Source organism: Suillus discolor (genome assembly GCF_016758755.1).
Source record: "Suillus discolor strain FC423 chromosome Unknown F5147scaffold_77, whole genome shotgun sequence".
Lineage (NCBI taxonomy): Eukaryota > Fungi > Basidiomycota > Agaricomycetes > Boletales > Suillaceae > Suillus > Suillus discolor.
In genome coordinates this window covers 55,635-71,436 of record NW_024541324.1, presented here as the reverse complement: position 1 = coordinate 71,436, position 15,802 = coordinate 55,635, and the positions used below count along the sequence as shown (strand labels likewise).

General features: G+C 49.2%; 4 protein-coding genes across 4 annotated transcripts; 3 read left to right on the top strand and 1 right to left on the bottom strand.

Annotated features, from left to right (window-relative positions):
• The first annotated feature begins 2,784 nt into the window (after nucleotides 1–2,784).
• Nucleotides 2,785–3,730, top strand: F5147DRAFT_719135 (uncharacterized protein). The gene is made up of 3 exons (XM_041438739.1): nucleotides 2,785–2,858; nucleotides 2,912–3,216; nucleotides 3,273–3,730. Exons 1-3 carry the CDS (start codon nucleotides 2,832–2,834, stop codon nucleotides 3,637–3,639), a joined length of 699 nt encoding a protein of 232 aa, XP_041287655.1. The 5' UTR covers nucleotides 2,785–2,831; the 3' UTR covers nucleotides 3,640–3,730.
• A 1,372-nt stretch (nucleotides 3,731–5,102) lies between these two features.
• On the top strand, nucleotides 5,103–9,964 carry F5147DRAFT_819615 (uncharacterized protein; the record flags this gene model as incomplete). Its single annotated transcript, XM_041443648.1, has 13 exons — nucleotides 5,103–6,230; nucleotides 6,286–6,367; nucleotides 6,421–6,581; nucleotides 6,658–6,801; nucleotides 6,860–6,985; nucleotides 7,041–7,639; nucleotides 7,692–8,076; nucleotides 8,126–8,231; nucleotides 8,282–8,446; nucleotides 8,498–9,073; nucleotides 9,138–9,390; nucleotides 9,442–9,644; nucleotides 9,702–9,964. The coding sequence occupies 13 exons, from the start codon at nucleotides 5,103–5,105 to the stop codon at nucleotides 9,962–9,964; spliced, it is 4,191 nt and encodes a 1,396-aa protein (XP_041287654.1).
• A 936-nt stretch (nucleotides 9,965–10,900) lies between these two features.
• Nucleotides 10,901–13,343, top strand: F5147DRAFT_405729 (uncharacterized protein). Its single transcript, XM_041429634.1, has 4 exons — nucleotides 10,901–12,431; nucleotides 12,485–12,629; nucleotides 12,684–13,220; nucleotides 13,273–13,343. Exons 1-3 carry the CDS (start codon nucleotides 11,016–11,018, stop codon nucleotides 13,103–13,105), a joined length of 1,983 nt encoding a protein of 660 aa, XP_041287653.1. The 5' UTR covers nucleotides 10,901–11,015; the 3' UTR covers nucleotides 13,106–13,220; nucleotides 13,273–13,343.
• Nucleotides 13,344–14,005: 662 nt separating this feature from the next.
• Nucleotides 14,006–15,533, bottom strand: F5147DRAFT_657044 (CHAT domain-containing protein; the record flags this gene model as incomplete). The annotated part of the gene is made up of 2 exons (XM_041434199.1): nucleotides 14,006–15,198; nucleotides 15,230–15,533. The coding sequence occupies 2 exons, from the start codon at nucleotides 15,531–15,533 to the stop codon at nucleotides 14,006–14,008; spliced, it is 1,497 nt and encodes a 498-aa protein (XP_041287652.1).
• Between the last annotated feature and the right edge of the window lie 269 nt (nucleotides 15,534–15,802).

Below are 15,802 nucleotides of genomic sequence, written 5' to 3'. Positions count from 1 at the left end.
TACACTTCGGTCCGAGTCCGATCGTAACGTCGTTGCTTCACCATTGGGAGTCATCCCACTTCAAAAGCAAACTATATCTTTCTCCTCATTTACTCCTCAAAATAAGAGCGCAGAACAATGCAATATAGAGTGCTCTATTCACTTCTCACCAAAGTTACAGTACTAATGCTTGTCCTGTGTGTTTATCACCGTGACGCTGTCGGAAATGCCGTCATGGAGCCCTAACTGACAGTAGATCTGGGGACAATGGATCTGCATTTTATGCGCCCTAGTACCTACCCTCCGCTCTGAGTGCCTTTGCGTTGCTCCTGACCTTTTTTCCAGTGGTACCCGCGTGCCGTCAGATTGGGGGAATGTACGTGTCCCCTTGATCTTAGTACAACCCTAGGTCTAGACAGATAGGCGGCTCCCTCTCTCCTAGCTTAGGGACCTTACTGTAGTGCTAAAGACTTTGCTGAGACCAAAACTGTAAGAAAGTGATGACAAGAGTGACGACTTACCTTCATCTACACATGACTCAAGACTAAGCACGAACTTTGTACATACTTTGTTTCGTTGCCCAGCACATGTGCATATCAGTGTCGCAAAATGACACCATTATACTCTGCAACTCCGTCACTACAGCCTAGACCTGATAGGTTGGCTACCCTCCGAAGTCTTCGTGAGTTCCTGGACCTCTTTAAGTCCAGGTTCTAGATTCGCTTAGGAGGGTTCTGTCCGCAGCTCTACAAGTTCATGAGAAACTGACCGTCATGTGGTTTCAAAACTGTATATGAACAGCAAACCCCTTTTCTTCCGCCGTTATCTTGTCTTCATGTTGGAAAGGACCGCGCATGATTTGAGAGCCGGCTGACTGCGGAAACAAAAGGCGTTCCTGAATGCGAAATACAGATCCATGACCGATCTTAGCACGAGAATGAGGACAGACAATGGGATGACCTTGTGCTAGGCAGTAGTACAGGTGAGAAAGCCAGCGCAGAGAGCCGGAAGGGGGGCTCAAATGTTTTGCAATCATAGTGGAGCTGTGTCGGAAATGAGCAAGGAAGTGAAATAACAGACGTCAATACATCATAACATTGGTCAGAAGCCAACCGATGCTTGAAGAGGACACGGACACCTTGTTGTGAGTCACCACAATCGACTCGCCGTCAAACTAGTGACAGTAATTGCACGAACAAACAACGGCCTCAGCGCTCACGAAAGTCCAGAACATAAGTCTCCAGGGGATTCGAAGCACGACAGATGAAATTCAGGGCAATAAAGTGCAGCATAGTAATTGGGGCAATCCGAGGTGGTATGGGCAACCGCATGCGGTAGACAACAACGTTCGTCAAGCACACGAGCGATGCGGCACGTGAATTTGTAGACGAATATCGTACACTGCAGAAAAGGATAAGTCAATGCACATAGGAGAACAGAACAGGGAGCCCACTATAAGATACAACAGCGACAACACTCAACAGTGTAGAGAAAAGAAGAAGATGCCACAGCTTAATATTTATGTCATGCTTATTCATTAATGAGCACGCACATAGGCGAACTCGTCGACGGTCATGGCATTCTTTGGTTGGGCCTTATGTAATACAAGTGGTGACCTTGATTGGCACACATGTTCAAAAGCAAACTATATCTTTCTCCTCATTTACTCCTGAAAATAAGCGCACGGAACAATGTACTAGTATAGTGCTCTATTCACTTCTCACCAGATTTACAGTACTACTAACGCTTGTCCTGTGTTTATCGTGCTTTTGGAAATCCATATCAAAACTGTGGCTTTTGTCAGTGCTTTGAGATACGCAGTGCACTTGTTATAACCATCCTTCAGGAATATATTCAACATTTTCTTTCCAAACGAGACAGAAAATCAAAACCATTCAAATCGGCCGGGTCCGCTGTTGAGTTTTTGGGACCTCATACCCTACTATGATCATTCAGGTATGCCATTCGACCCTATTCTCCTTGTGAACTCAGGTTTAATAAATCTCTCGGCCTGTGTCCAGACCACTCAACCCTCACATGTCTTTGCACAAACCGTCTCAAATGCTCCATCCCTCCCTCGACACATGAGACACGCCGGCGTACCCGAAGTGCTAGTCCTTCTGCAACCCGAGAAAAACAAAGTACCAAGTTCGGTTCCTACCATTTCTTTGTCTCACCCTGGAGTATCTTCTGTCGATCCAGACAATTTTATTTGGCTTAAAAATCCTGCAAGTACATAGAATATAGAATATGAACAGTTAGCAACACTGAATACAGGCAATATACACTACCACATTTATCTTTTCCAATGTTGAAGCAACGACGTTACGATCGGACTCGGACCGAAGTGTATTATTACATAATATGAAGGTAAGTCGTAACCCTCTTCCTTACAGCTTTAATCATGATCTCGCACACGCTTGGACAATATCATGTTGCCTGTTCCTTTTGCAGAAAGATAGACATGCCACCACCGACGAGTCACGATGGTGATACTAAGGACATCTGGTCAAGGGGGATCAAGGCTATATCGAATACCGGTTGTTATGTTTCCACACCCATCGGACGAGGTTGCTGACTTTGTGCATCTTCAGGTGCCGGGAAATGCAGCTGCCGGAATGTCCAGCTTGGCGCGACGTGTCAAATCATCTTATATTTTGGTCCTCGCTCGGATCGGCAGTGTTTCTTTATCCGCCCCCTTTTGATTTTCAAATCCCAGTTGGTCGAGAGTCGAAACGTTATGGTCAACCCGACCAAACAACTTGCTCTCTCTATATAATGTACAGTGTTCGAACGACTCATTTAAATCCAACCACAGCCAACAAATCATCTCTCCTGTTGAATATACAATCATGGTTTTCTACGCATATGTCAAACAGGTACCAAAATCCATTCTTCGTTGTCTGCGATGTCGTGCTAAATCTCTGTTCAGGTCACGGATAACTCGACCTATCGATACACGATTACCTTTGCCAGTCGCGAAGTTGCGGATGAGTGGTGGCGTGCCGTGTCCACTTCCACCGTCACTACTTTCGTGACTAGCGTTCAGCGTGTCAACGCCCAGTTCTACACCCATAACGTGAATGTGGCAAACGCCGCCAACTCCCTCACCACGACTGGGGTCGCGACCCAATTCCTCGGCGAGGTGTTTTTCACCTTGGAGAATGACTTGGGTGGTCGCGGCTTGAGCATTATCCCACCGCTCGAAAATTTCGCGGACCACATCAGCGGAAACTCGTAAGTCAGTTCCTTGCAGGACGTTCTGCATTTTTCTGATAGCGGCCCTACCAAAGTTTCTTCATTCGCTCCAAAGTCGCTCCTTACGACTATTGGTACTATCCCACATCGTCTAACACGACGAACGCGGTGTATGTTTCGCGCACCGAACGCACTCGCTTCACCGTTAGTCTCACCAGCGGCACTGCAGGGACCGTCATGATTGGCTCTGATGATGTCGTTATCACGTTGACCACCGCTGATCTGTCGGTCAACGTCAATGCCACCACCGCTCAGGTGTTCCTTTCACTTGCTCCTCTAACGGGGTTGACTCTTAGTACCCTTTTGACCAACTTCACCGTTGGGTCTTCCTTGTCTGTGAACAGCGAGACCGTGAAGGAACTCCTCTACACGGTGAATGGGGAAGAGTGGGAACTCGCTTGACCTGCTATCATTTGACACAAAGTTGTCATGTACTCGTACTGCTATAGTCTCCCCGTTATGCATTTATGAAGAAAGGAAGGTATTTGTTCTCGTACTGTTGATAACGCTAGGAAGCAATCGCATTTTTTGTCGAACGCCTGCCATCGCGGATGACTTTGAGATACATGAATCCTTTTAGCATGAACAGGCCTTTACCAACCTACGACAACAGTGTCTCTTTCACTAACAGCCGGATGATTGATGAGCGCATCGATGAGTGTTGCATATTGTTGATCATTACGTACTATGAGTGCTCTGATCGACGTGCCCAGCTTGACCTAAATGGGTCAATCAAACTTCTGGCTATGATTGATATCAGTGTCTGAAACAAGCAAATATCATGTCGTGTCGGCGAGACCAGGTCCTACTAATAGCGTACCGTGACTGTTACTAGAAACACGACTTTAGTACTAGTTCCGTCATGCGCCGTTCAACAAAGGTCCCATGTATTAGGTGAGCACCCGCACCTGGCCAGTAGCTGCACTCGGATACATATCATCCGTTGCCACATGTGTGGCTCGACGTAGAGGAGTTAGGCCACCGACCAAGCAGTTTTTTGTTGCAGCAGCTTGAGAACGGCGAATCATGTATCCGAATGTGGCGTGACTCACTGGGCAAACTTGGACACACAAAGGCCTAATCAAACGCCACAACGAGTTCGCAATTAATCCTCCTGCCTCCATCTGTTGCAATGCTCATAGGACATGCATGGCTCCTCGACAGAATTCGTGTAGGTGGCCATAAAATGGATATTTGCACGTCTGGCTGGCTGTTACAACTGAATTAGCACGATCTGTCACCGTTCCGCACCCCATCGCAATGGACCAGTATGGATATATCAGCTTCATGGTGTCACCCGTCCGTCTCGCAGGATGTCGAGTCACATCTACCATGTCCCGATCAGTGTTAAACGTTATATCATGACGCCGCCGGTCATTATCGAATACAGTCAATCGTCTGGTAGTCCCGGTTGCGGATTGCAATATTTCAACGGCCTTATCAATTAGTGGAATACTCAAACGCGGCGACACCTTGTTTGGAGTCTCCTGGGTTCAACGGTCCTATCAAGATGGTTCTGCGTAGTATGTTGGAGGGAAGGCTCTGGTTCCATTTCTGGTGTTCTTTAGCCATCGTTTTGTAGGATTAGTTCCAGCAGCTTTCTCGCAAACGAGTGTTTGACTTGTATTCTAGTCCCCCTGTTCGGCACAGAATATCCACGGAATTACAATGCTAGCGATCGCCGATCGCACCCGGAAAGGCAAGCGTAGTATTGCACTTGCAGTTTGAAACTCCATTGCTGAAAACTATAAAGCCAACTGCCCGCCCGTTCGTTCAGTTCCAGCAAACCCTTCTCCCTTCTAAACTTCCTCCTACTAGTATATATCTCTGCATCAGTTCAATCGTATTTCTTTTATCTTAGCGTAATGTCCTCTCCAGGAACCTCTCCGCGAGATTTGGCCCTTAGACTGGCGTCGCCGTCTTCCAGCCCGCTAGATTTTGTGTCCTCCCCGCACATCTCCTCTCCGCTCAAACCGCCTTCGTCTCCTCGTCTTCGGCAGCCCCCACTGCAGAGCCCAGGCGGCGGGATTCACTCACACCAGCGCAGGCCGTCTTTCGGCCAATCGTATTTCAATGTCATTCCGCCGCACCCCATCCTTGGTTTGGAGGTCGCTCGTCGCTCCATCGAATCGTCCAGTCCGCAGACTTCACCTAGACAGCGCATCGTTGAACAGTTGTCGATGTCCATTGCAAGTTCTTCCGCTGGATCGATTCCCTATATGCGCCCTCGCTTGTCTTCTGGCTCATTCAACCAATATTCGTCACCTTCGCTATCTGGATATCGGCCGCCGTCACTTGCGGCCTCTCCCATACTAGAAGCCCCACCTCCTCATGGTAGTACACATTCTCCACATCCAAGTCACAAACGTTCGTCATCATACAATCTCCCTGCGACAGTTGGTGGGCCTCATGCCCGCTTCAGGTCTAGCTCTTTCGTGCAAAATCCTTCGACGTCAGATCATAGAAACTCTCCATCATTTTCTTACTCACCATCTCGTCGTTCTCGATCCTCATTCCAAGCGAGTGGTTCGTTGGTCGATCACGACTACGACGAAGTAGATTTTAGTACTCGTATCAAGGGCGATGCCACACCTCCAGGACGCCCACCAAGGCGCTGGTGGAATATGGCAGCTCCGTGGAATGCTGACGAGTGGTGGACCCCCGCAGATTTTGTATATCAAGATGAACCCAGAATTAAACCTGACGAAAGGTTAGATTCGATTGGTCCCGGCACGCGGTTGTATCTCCCACCTAGAGATGCGACGTCTAATGGAGAACCTGGAGAGTTCATATCCAGGCCATTGGGTGTCGGAATCGCGGAAGCTGAGAGAGAAGTATCGAGATCCAAGAGTGTTTTTGCTCCCTTTCGACGGCATGCAATGGTATGTGATGATGACCAAGGGGAAAATGGCGACAAGGAGAAGTGCCACAAATCGAAGGTGCTTTCTCGTTTTACCGGCGCCGAACTAGATGGTTTCAACAGGGCACAGAAGGTGAGCCTTCCCTGTCTCCGTCTCATTTTGTGCCTTCTCTTATAGAGCCTTGCAGAACGTCGTCCTGGCATGCCATTCAATAATGACACGAGACGGGCTGACTTCCGAACAGGTTAAAAAGGATTCCAGAGCATCCTGTAGGTCCCCTCTCTTCGATAATAAGAAAGGAAGTCGGTTTTATCTCTGTTAGGCATTGTCTCGACAGCTGGGACGATTCTTGATGAAGCGCTCCCTGCTTTGAAGACTATCCTGGAGTGTACGTATGATGCGGCTGCTCTGGTTCCACTACCGTTTTTCTTGGAGGCGTCGCGTACCCTCCTAATTATCTGGGAGGCGTGCGAGCAGCTTTCGGTGAGTTACTTACACCATAGCCAATTATCCCCATCGTTGCTGATATCACATACTTTTCAATACCATCATTATACAGTCGAATCGACTTTCTTGCCTTCGCATTGTAGAACGCTGCGCAGGAATGCTTTACTTTGTGCGTGAGCAGATCGAAGGGGCCGGACCCATCGTTGGCAAGGAACTCGATGCGGCCTTCCACGTCTTTAGACAAGTTATCTTCCAGGTATGTTTTTGCTACCTCCCTGCCCCTGCTTTAGTATTGACACCGGCGTAAATCATAGATCGAGAGGTTTCTCTGTAGAATCAGCCGCCGTCCGATGCTCAAACGTTTCATCAGGAGAGCTGAAATCGCAAAAGAACTTTGCAATTGCGATCAGGCTTTGATGGATGCTTGGTTAAGATTCACTGTATGCCTTTTTTTTGCCACACGATCGTCATCTGAAACTTCAGCTCACGGTACAGGCGACGGTATCAGTGAGGATTGTCAAGAATGTCTCGTGTCTTGATGGGAAGATTCAAGATCTGGGATCGGTTCTTTCGGATAACACCGCGACGCTATGTGCGGACCTAGCACATGCACCATCAATTCCGGACCCAGAGACATCCGCAGCAAGCCAGAAGCGCAAAATATGTCATCCACCTGCAGAGACCGTCCCATCTATGCCAGAGTGTCTGTCGACTGCCGAGGGCGAGGTTCGTCGCGAGCTGCCCCCTATCTTCCCTGAAGACAATCCGGATAAGGAACTCCGTCACGACCAATTCCAGCTCGAACATCTTCCTGGCTTTATCAGTACTGCACTGTGCGATGCTGACGTCCTCAATGGTTTGGAGATTGAACGGAACGAAGCTGCCGAGATAATGAAGGCCATGCGGCGACAGTTGGAGTCTTTGCGCCATGCATTCTCGCGGACGACCGCCGCCAGCGACAGTACTCTCGCTGAGATGGAGCTTCTGGATGCTAGCATCGTCTCTATGTCGAAGCTGCGCTGCATGCAGGTGCGAGGCGCCGGCAGTGACAACCCTCTTTTGCCATGGGAACTTCCTTCATGGACGATCACGCGGTGGGTGCCTTCTCAGTTTTATGTTGTGCTCTGTATAGATATAATTGTTCAGATATGAGGTCGACCGGTTTGAGATGATCGGCCAAGGGTCATTCTCTAGAGTTTATGCTGGATCCTGGCGCGATAGATTGGTCGCCATCAAGGTTCTCCACGACTTTACCCCAGCTTCGACATTTCGTCGAGAGGTCGAGCTGTGGCGCAGGCTCAAACACCCTCAGGTCGTTCGTATGTTCGGGGCGAGTAGCGCCCATGGCTCCAAGCCATGGTTCATCGTGAGCGAGCTATACGAACGCGGAAGCCTCGTGGAGTGGTTGCTGACAATCGCACGCGATGATTACGCCGCGCCACGCGAAGTGGACCAGTTCCGATTTATCTCTCAGATCGCTGGCGGGATGGAATACTTGCATGCCCTAGGGGTCGTGCATGGCGATTTAAAGGTCCGTGAGCCCTACGATGTCCCTACGCTCTGCTCATGTATTGGAACAGTGTGCAAATGTGTTCGTGAATACAGAAGGAAACTGTGCCATTGCTGACTTCGGTCAGAGCGAACTCAAGGATGATGCCTACAGGCTGAGCGGGTGTCAACGACCGAGTATGTCGACTTTGAAGTAGCGTTTTATTTCTGACCACCTGATTGTACAGATGGGACGCCGAGGTGGAAAGCGCCAGAAATTTTGGATGGTGCCGCAAGTCCGACAATGCAAGCGGACGTCTACGCTTTTGCCATCTGCTGCGTGGAGATCCTCAATATGGGTGGCATTCCTTATGGCACCCGAGACGACGAAGATATAAAGCGGATCGTGCTCGGTACGTTCAACGCATCTTATCTGACTTTCAAGCTTGCTTATGTGTCTCTAGAACACGATGCTCGCCCAGAGGTGTCCGATACCCCTCTTTCCACGATTGTCCTCCCAGTCATCACCTGCTGCTGGGCGCGTGACCCTCGTTGCCGTTCACCATTTTCCATGACAGTGTTTTGGCTTCGAGGCTGTCGCAATTTCTTACATCCCTATGGTGCGGACGGCTTAGCAACCCCTTGCACGCCGAATGGTCCCATGAACTCACCGGTCATTGGCTTTTCAGACCGTCTCTCTCCTAGTCTTCGAGCCATTGGTACACCCACTTCTGAAGGCCATTCTTGGCTAGCACACACTCCATCCATGTCCGATTATTATAGCACGTCATCTGGATTTGGGTCTGAGTTTGGACATTCAGAACCAGACCTAGACTTGCCAAACGCTCCAGAGTCGTCTATGTCCAGCGGGACATCAGGTTTTACGGATCCAAACGCTGTCGGTGAGGCTGGCGCTGTCTTCGAGTACACCACCGACGGTTTCCTTGAGATGATGTCCATGTCCACGTGGGCACGTGCTATGCGAGACGAGAGGCGCTACAGGCTTTTAGCCAAGGACAGCCACGGGTATGGAGATCTGTGTAAGTTATAGCTTTGTTCACCATTATAATGCGATCGTGTGCGCTGATACTCATTGCTTTCTAGTCACGACGCCTCTTTGGTATCCGTCACCTATTGAGGTGGGTGCTGTGGGATATGTATCCAAACCTGACGGGGAGTTCATAACCCTCTGCAACGTCATTGAGATTGGAGGAAAGAAGAAGGCCGAGGGCGACGTGGCAAAATGTATGCCTTCCTTGCGGGATTACGGTAACATCAACATCGGGAAGGCACGTCGTGTTCATAACAATGGTTCGAGTATGCTGAGCAGATTCAAATTCGGCGGGAACCGTCACGAGTAAGTTTTACTTATGCCTACGGCTGTATGTTTTATGCTGAATACTTGCAGCGGCGAGAACGTATCTCGTAGGCAATCATTTCCCCTGGAAGCTGGTAAGAAGACAGCTGCGGTCTACGCTGAGTCGTTCGAAATCCGGGACTTCTCCCATGGCAGTCTTCCCGCAGTTTCACAGTGGTTTAAAGATAACATACAAGTGATACTGCAAGAATACGCACCGAATCACCCTATCCAGAAAGAAGACGTCTTTCTTGGTACGTGCATGTCAACGTCTACCTCCCTAGCTTAGTCCGAGTAACGTTGTTTCACAGTTACGGGCACCGTAAACGCGCGCGACTACGCTCTCTTTGTGGCCGATCCCACGTTGTCAGGGGAGGCATACTTCAACGTTTTCTCTTCTCGTAGAGCGAATCATCCATGGGGCACTTTCACGGTCAAGTCTGAAGGCAAAGAGTTCTTCCCCGCGCGGATCAACTTTACGAGTAAGGTATCGCGGATGCACAAGATCTGGGATACCATACTCCTTGCACGACTTCGCTTTGCGCCTGATGCAGAGGCGCCGACCTTGAACTAGGAGGTATTGTTTTTCTCATATTATCCAACGATTTGGCTACGTACCTTCTTTCTGTTTCTTGTACTGTTACTGTTCCAGCGGACATATCGCCGATTCGTATTGTATGTATGGGTATGTCATGTTGTTTTGTAACGAGTTTTGCACGCGTGTACTATATCAAAGCATTCCGATTGACGATGGTAGAAGACGATGCAATTGCCATAGGTGATAACACGTTTCTCAAGGTGCACATTAGTATCAGGAATGCGTAATGCGTAGTCCTTGTACCATATATATATGTTTGCAGAATTCTCAGAAGAATTATATAGTGCCTGTGGCAAAAGGTAATCAGCCCAACTGCAGCAGACGCTCCGGAAGAGTTGGCGACCTACATAACATTACGAGCTAGATGGAGGTCATTAAAGATGGAGAAACAAAATCACTCCAGAACACCATTTATTGCCTTCAGCTCGTCGTAACACACCAGGGGTCCACGACACTGATGCTCTTCCCAAGACAACACAGAATCAGTGCCCAGAAAAGAAGGGAAAGCGTACCACGCTTCAATAATAAGCAGACTTGAAAGGATCATAACACGGTGGTGTGGCGTTCCATGCTGCAATATTGTATGGGCTCGTGTTGGCGCTCAGAGTAAATGCACGCCACAGAAAGCCCACACTGTGACACCGGTAACGGCGGTGGCGATGGAAATAGTGAAGAAACGAAGTTTGACAATTGAGAATATGCGACAATTAACTAGCACTGATCCCGTTGGATATCGAGTAACTTTCGCAAGTCTAGTAAATCGACTTATTTGTGTTGTTTTTTTTGTGTTTTCGGTTTTTTGTTGTCTTGTTGTCTTGTTATGGTGGCACCGCCACAAGGCTGACAACATTGTTTGGTCCATATTACAAATTTAGATCTGGAAATGCTTATGTACAATGCTATGTTGATACCATCGATGACCGATACCACTATTCACTCATGGCGCCCAGAATTAACGCACGGGATAGGGAAGCTCTCAGGGCTCTGCCTCGGTTGATGCAGGTATGCTTGATTCTGTTCAAGAAGTATGACAACCCTGATTCCTTATTTCTCGCTGTTACAGCGTAAAATTGATGGAGCATTGCGTGGCTCAGTCGAAGATCTCCGAGATGTCGTTGGTAGTCTCAATCAACTCAAGGATGTCACGCCACTTTTGCTTCCCGTCTTTCACGCACAACTGGAGGCATACCCTATTCCAGACAGAATTAGTCCTGATGTTGTACCAGTGATCATGCTCGCCAAGTGGTCCATGGGTGGCATTGTACAAATTTGTCATAACCTCGGCAGCAATATCAGTATTGGAGAACGCATTGTCCATGACGCTGTTGCTTCAAAGTGGGAGATGCTCTTCCCGTGGATGCAGTTCTTCAGCAACAACTTCCTCCCACCTTCGCAAAGACCTGCTGCCCTCCCACATGGCCTGTCTGTTAGCACTTACGAAGCCCTTAGGATTACCATACATCCACTATCAACCTTGTGTCAATTCACAACAATTGGCAGGCAGTTGATGAGGACGAACCCCACTGTTCAGGCATTCTTCTTCCGGGCTTGGGTCATTGTCGATGGGTTGAAGAGTAATGACGTCGCTGATCCTCTTCGAGAAGGCGACAAGAATCTCAGTGCACTGATACGTGCGAATATGTGCTCGCTCAGCGTTATTTGCATGGAAGACACCCCTGCGTCTCTGCCAGTATCCATCATCTCCTCTGTTGCCGGCGGAACCCTCCCCATGGCCTCATTAGCCCTCCGGTATATTCGTCGTATGACTAAAGAGGTGTCTAATATGCCAGAACCTCGGTTACGAGCAAGGGAAAACGTTGATTTCTCATCCATGACAGTATGTGCTACTGGTTTGGCTCAAGCCATCCTCTTCATGCAATCATTGGGCGATAGAGAGGGCGGTTGTCACGAATTGCTCCTCCAAATCGGCTCAATTCGTACTGTTCTAAGTGCTATCGCAACACTCTGGGAACGACTCCTAACCCCTGCTTGGAATAGTTCCGATAATGAACCAGATATAGGGCTGGCGGCGCGACGCAGAGTGTTATATATAGCATATCGCTATATCGGGTATTCAATGAATTGCGCAAATGACTCTGCTTTGGTGATAGCTCAGGCCATTCAGCATGGTCTACTCGAATGTCTCCTACGGACTGGGTCATCGCGAGCTGAACGTGTTGACAACACCAAACGCTTTGATGATGATCATGACATTCAATTGCTCAAAGAGCTTCCCCGGTTCTTCGTATTCTCAAAAGTGCTACGGGTTCTTCAACCCGCCCTTCAAAGATTAGATCGGCTAGGCCTTGAAGAACGAGCATCCCAAGACCCTGTATTATGGGAGGTATGGCAAGCTGTTGACTCCGCGGCCCGTACCTTCACCAATTTCCACGAGCTGCCTGAAGGAGCTCCTTTCTACCGGTATCAATGTTGTAGCCCGAAAGTGCGTTCGAGAACGGTCCGCTTATCTTCGCCAACTAAAATGCTTTATATCAGTGCTCTCTCAATTTCTCTGAAGACGATGTCACAGCATATCGTTGTTCGGGGTGCATGCTGACACGTTACTGCTCAAAAGATTGCCAGAAGGAAGCTTGGGAATCTGGCCACCGTGTTCACTGCCGCATGCTGCGTTCTGCTCTCGGTCAGATTTTTGTCCTGCGTATTTATAAAGTCTTATCTGATGATCAAACCCAAGGCAATCAAGATGTACGCGAGATCCGCAAAAGTTTGCCCGTTATTGCGATGATCGAGGCTTGGATATGCGAAGAACGCGTCAACGAAATCAGGGCGCTCGATAAAGATGTGGTAAAAACCTCCGAAAGCGATCGCTCCATCGTAGAGGTGGACCTGACCGTTTATCCCATCGAATTGAATATGTACTCCTTGCGGGACTATTTCCTTGTTTCCGGCTCTCATACCTTCGAACGAGAAGTTGCTGAGTCGATCACAACCTCAGAAGATAGCCCATACGATCTGGTTGCGGTCAAGGTCAGGCTTGGGAGAGAGTATTATTCTTTGTTCAGCCCAGCAACCGCTTTGGGCGTCGCGTTTGGGTGGACGTCGGGCATCCAAGGAGGACGATACATCCATGAGCATCCTCGGACGCCTGATCCATGAGATTGCGTGAGAAGTCTAATTTGGCAATACCCTCAACCAAGGTATAGCCACTTAGCACTTGCATTCTGGAGCTCGGACGAGGCGCGTTACTGAAATTTGAAGCAGCATCCTAAAGGTCGGTAGGTCTTTAAAAGAGTTATGTTCACGCATTGACTTTGTCATCAAAGGAAATCGCGTGGTTCACAGGACTGCATGGACCCCCGGAGGCCTTCAACTTATCGTGGATAAACGGTATCTGGTGCTGTGACGCGCGTTAGAAGATGCAAAGATTGGTTCTTTAGAAATAAACCTACAGCCCTACTCCGATGATTTACACTATAGCCTTGGCTAGCTGGGATGGCCATATACCGAACAAAGTAGAAACGGACTCTTACTTACCATCTCCATGCTAAACTCCTGCTTCTGACCTCACGATCAACAACCTTCAACAACTCGTCGTGAGCATTGAGCAAGGCCGATAACTCATAAAAAGAACCGTGTCGTATGCACCACACAACACATACTGGGTGGATGCTTCATTGGCAAGCAGTACACAACAAGTCGAAGCAGCCAGCCAGTATTTGCTTCTGACTCGACTCGGCATTGACTACATTGGCAGTGGTTAGTTACATAGTGCAGAAGGGGCGAAACTTGAAAAATCCCCTGGTATGATTGGAAGGCGCGGGTATGTTCGACTGGTTTAACTCCCACTATCCAAGTACCCAAGTAGCAGACGAAGTTGCAAAATGAGTCAAGTACACAAGAACTTTGGTGCGCATTCTAGTCGACAAAAACACGACAGAGACAGAGTATACGAAAACGAGATAGCTAGAACGCAAGAACGTATCAGGTCATTGGTACAAGAGGATGAAAGAGACCGCAGATTAATAACGTACCAGACGACAGCAATACGACGTAGAATCACACACCGATATGAACAAAAACCATCCTCTGTTCGAGCGGTACTTTCGTCTTCACCGCGTGCGTAGCACAGTTCAGTGCCCAGGCCGCCTTCGTACAGTCCATCACACAACCATCCTTCAAATCTCCAAACATATACCTGTAAAAAGCTTCGACGACATGTTTTGCAACAGAGTCGTCGACCTCCCACAGCGTGCCAACGACGCTCTTGAACCCCGAAAACTGAATACCAGCTGCGAGGTGGATCACTTCGTCGGGCGTCTCCTCATCGCCGACGGCAGTATGACAAGCCGATAAGAACGCGAACTCGGCCTGCGGAAGATGTCTCTCCATGATATCAAGCAGCGTCAAATGTCCGTCTCTCATGACAAAATGGGAGTCGTAAGGCTGCTTAGGGTCCTGCTTCCCATGACAAGCTAGGTGCACCCAGGTATTCTGCTGCAAAGCTTCGAGTGCACCTGCTCGTGTGGCTGCGTCGCCAGAAATAGTAGTGCGATTGGCAGTTGCAGGGACGAGCTTATGGACAAGCTCGAGCTCGCTGTCGACAGCCAAGAGTGCCTTGCCTTTCCCTGCACCCGGTTGACCTTGTCCGATCGCCACAAAGGACGGAGACACACGCCTTTTCATCAATTGTCTAGATCTGATCAGAGCCGAAAGTGTCGGCGTGTAAGAGCAAATGTAGAGATCTTCCAGGCATGGCTCCCTCCCGGAACGATCTGCCTTTGTTTGAAACGGATGAGCTGCATGAAGAGGAATGGACGTGAAAGCTGCAGTCGGACACAGCCAGATTCGAGAGCGGCGCTTTAGTTTCAGGACATGCTCGAGCACGTTGACAATAGGTAGCATGATCTCATCCCATATTATCCGCGAGAGCACTATGAGATCCGCCCTCGACTCCCCTGGGTTCATCCGAGATGCTTCTCGTATTGCCCTGGCGAAGCGATCCTTGAGAGTATTCAGATCTGCGAGACCGATGGACGGCAAAGTAACATGATGAGGGTCTCCTGACGTCGGGACGATGATGGCGCTGCACGAGTATTGACTGGCAATCAGGATGATGACCGGGCCCTGGCGGGCTGCCGCTTGGAGGTCTTCGTATGAGGGTGGAAGCAGGAACCGCGAGAACGCCGGAAGATCGCGTATCTTAGCTACCGCGGCTTCCCATTGCCTTGTAAGTATCCTATACTCTGTTGCTTCCCGATCAGCAGCAGCTCTGTCGGTGACTGGTTGCAGAACTCTGGGCTGCATTGGAAATGCGCTTGCTCAGCTTTAAATAATTGCGCGCCAGTTTCGGATTTGCCGACTCGAGGTCTTCGACTGGAGTCCTGAGTCGAGATGCCAGCGACCACTGCTGGCCACGGCCCTGCTCCACAAGTTCAACTGCTAGTCGTATATTGTCACGACGTATGGCACATGAGGCTGCATCTACAGGAAGTGATCGTGCACCGCGAACAGCGGCTGCAGCCTCACGCCGTGAGATGACCGACGATCGCGTCATCACGTGGCCGTCGAAAAGTTCAAAGCACATTTGGTATGCTTCTAGGGCAGACTCATGTTGATAGACCTCTGCTCGAAGAGCCCAGCTAATAGCCTACTTCGATACGACGAGGAAATCCTTGAGTAGGATGTCTTGATGCGAGTCTGAAGTTCTCTATAGCTAGTGACAAATCAGCAGGGTCATGTAGACTCTGGTAACGAGACAAATAGGCCTCCTGCAGCCACCTGTAGCTGAGACACCTGCCCGGGTGCAGTGAAGACAGAGCCGCCAATGATCCTTGGCAAAGAGTGATGGCCTCC

Excerpts from the sequence above, each read along its gene's own strand:
- F5147DRAFT_719135 (XM_041438739.1), top strand. The coding sequence starts at position 2,832 with ATGGTTTTCTACGCATATGTCAAACAG. Across the intron at positions 2,859-2,911 it reads TCTACGCATATGTCAAACAG|GTCACGGATAACTCGACCTA; the intron begins GTACCAAAATCC and ends ATCTCTGTTCAG. Across the intron at positions 3,217-3,272 it reads GACCACATCAGCGGAAACTC|TTTCTTCATTCGCTCCAAAG; the intron begins GTAAGTCAGTTC and ends GCCCTACCAAAG.
- F5147DRAFT_405729 (XM_041429634.1), top strand. The coding sequence starts at position 11,016 with ATGACAACCCTGATTCCTTATTTCTCGCTGTTACAGCGTAAAATTGAT. Across the intron at positions 12,432-12,484 it reads ATCAATGTTGTAGCCCGAAA|TGCTCTCTCAATTTCTCTGA; the intron begins GTGCGTTCGAGA and ends GCTTTATATCAG. Across the intron at positions 12,630-12,683 it reads CATGCTGCGTTCTGCTCTCG|GCAATCAAGATGTACGCGAG; the intron begins GTCAGATTTTTG and ends ATCAAACCCAAG.